Below are 2,500 nucleotides of genomic sequence, written 5' to 3'. Positions count from 1 at the left end.
GAGCCTGAAGTGCCTTAATGCTCAGGTCTTGTTATCTATGCAGTTCTCTCATGACCCTACGTGCACTTCTCTTCCCGCGCCTCACCACGCCCCTTGCCCTCCCCAGTGATGCTGCTGCCTAACGTACAGCCCCAGCTCATCCCCGATGGCGTCCAGCCGCTGCTCGTGTTCGTCAACGTGAAGTCTGGCGGGTGTCAGGGCTTGCAGCTGATCCACTCCTTCAGGAAGCTCCTCAACCCTTACCAAGTGTTCGACCTGGACAACGGAGGACCGCTGCCGGGGTGAGTCACGCTCTAATTCACACTTAAGAGGTCAATGACATCTTAGAAAATCCCACACACTAGAGACTCCTCTATAACCACACCCCCCAGAGAATGGTATCTGTGGTAAATCTCCCCGGCCTGACACAAGCTGACCTGACCTGGTGCATCAAGGGGAAGAGTGGCTGGTTTGGGTTGGCCACGCTCTGCTTCTCACCCACGAAGATTCCTCCTTGAAAATTTTGCGCTGGATAATTCCCCCATGATGAATTTCCCTAGGTTTATAATATGTATTTTATGGAATGTCTATTAGGAGGAATGTTCGTGGGATAACTTTACTTTGGGGGCACCACTGTTCATTTCACCACCGTTCATTACACCAGCGTTCACTTCACCACGCAGGCTGTACGTGTTCCGCAAGGTAAAGAGCTACAAGATCCTGGTCTGTGGCGGGGACGGAACCATCGGTTGGGTGCTGCAGTGCTTGGATAACGTCGGGCAGGACTCGGAGTGCGAACACCCTGCTTGCGCTATCGTTCCCCTGGGCACCGGTAACGACCTGGCCCGTGTGCTGCGCTGGGGCCCGGGTTATAACGGCGGCGAGGACCCCATCAACCTGCTGAAGGACGTGATTGAGGCCGAGGAAGTGAGGCTGGACCGCTGGACTGTGGTGTTCCATGTGGACGAGAAGATGGAAGACAAACCCACCCAGACCAACTCCACCGGTTAGTAGTGTGGTTTTGTCTAGACATGTATGCACGCACGCAATCCCCCCTACTCTCTTAACAGGTCAATGTGGGACGGTATTACTACTACTACTACTACTACTACTACTACTACTACTACTACTAGTACTACTACTACTACTAGTACTACTACTACTACTACTACTACTACTACCACCACCACCACCACCACAGACATCTTAAAAATCAGAAAACGCAACGTAGTAGTGAACACACAATTACGTAATGTACCACTCACCTTCACACCCTCCACCCTGCCCCACACCCAACCCGACACACCCTCACACACCCTGCTGCACACCATTCATCTTACCTTCCACATCCAGACACCCTCATCGTCACACACACACACACACACACACACACACACTGCCTCATATCCTCACTAACTCTCATCACTCCATCCTCATATTCTCTTACACACGCACACATACACACTGCCTCATTCTCGCGTACCGTACCTCACACTGTTCCGTCTCATTCAGTCATGTTTTATGCTCTCTGTGTTGAGGCCTGTAATGTATTGACAATATAATAACGAAATCTGACAGTTGATTCTTAGCATATCAGAGGATCTAAGACTGAGGAAAAACGATAAATAGAAGAGTGAATTTATTACTTGACTATTGACCATAACAAACTCTGACAATTGATAGATTCTCAGCATATTAGAGAACGTGAAACTGAGGACAAAGCTATAAGTAGTGGAGGAGAGTTTGGTAAGACCGTACTCTTTGACTGTACCGTTGCCTCTTACCACTCCTCTCCACGCCCTTCCTCCAGCCGGGTCCACCAGCGAGGACAACACCCAGATCTTCGTAATGAACAACTACTTCGGTATCGGCATCGAGGCGGAGCTGTGCCTCGACTTCCACAACGCCCGCGAGGAGAACCCCAACAAGTTCAACAGCAGGTGAACTTTGGTTAGAACCCTACTTAGGTGCCTAAGGATTTTTCACTCACTGTGGGCGGTTACTGGCCTCTCTTAGCAAGGGAATGGTGTGTGTGTGTTGTTTGTGATCTTTACCCATATCTCTGAACTCCTATCGGGAAGGTAACAGTTGGCGGTCAGCGGGGCACTGGCCTAGGACACTGAGGCGCCAGTTCCTGAAGGATTATCCATTTGTAGCTAAAATGTCTTGAAACTTTTCTCTTGAAGGAATTAAATCATAGGAAGGGGGAAATACAGAAGCAGGCAGGAAGTTGCAGAATTTACCAGTGAAGATTGAGAATACTGGATAACTCTTGCATTAGGGAGGTAGGACAGACAGACAGACAGCCGTGAACAACACACATTACACCAGCGAGCACAGCCACACCCCTGACACTCCTCCCACACCCGCAGGCTGCACAACAAGAGCGTGTACGTCAAGATGGGGCTGCGCAAGATGGTCTCCCGCAAGCTCTGTAAGGACCTGCACAAGGAGATACGCCTCGAGGTGGACGGCAAGCCTGTGGAGCTGCCGCCGCTGGAGGGAGTCATCATCCTCAACA

General features: G+C 50.6%; 1 protein-coding gene across 1 annotated transcript in view; it reads left to right on the top strand.

The window, feature by feature from the left end:
• LOC135110441 (diacylglycerol kinase theta-like) overlaps nucleotides 1-2,500 on the top strand; it is a 59,721-nt gene that overhangs the window by 42,729 nt on the left and 14,492 nt on the right. The window contains 4 exon segments of the mRNA XM_064022790.1: nucleotides 107-281; nucleotides 663-985; nucleotides 1,790-1,919; nucleotides 2,352-2,500. The exon segment at nucleotides 2,352-2,500 is cut by the window's right edge and continues 168 nt beyond it. Coding sequence (XP_063878860.1) covers nucleotides 107-281; nucleotides 663-985; nucleotides 1,790-1,919; nucleotides 2,352-2,500 — 777 coding nt within the window.

This window comes from Scylla paramamosain, chromosome 20, assembly GCF_035594125.1.
Source record: "Scylla paramamosain isolate STU-SP2022 chromosome 20, ASM3559412v1, whole genome shotgun sequence".
NCBI lineage: Eukaryota > Metazoa > Arthropoda > Malacostraca > Decapoda > Portunidae > Scylla > Scylla paramamosain.
This window is presented reverse-complemented; position numbering and strand designations above follow the sequence as displayed.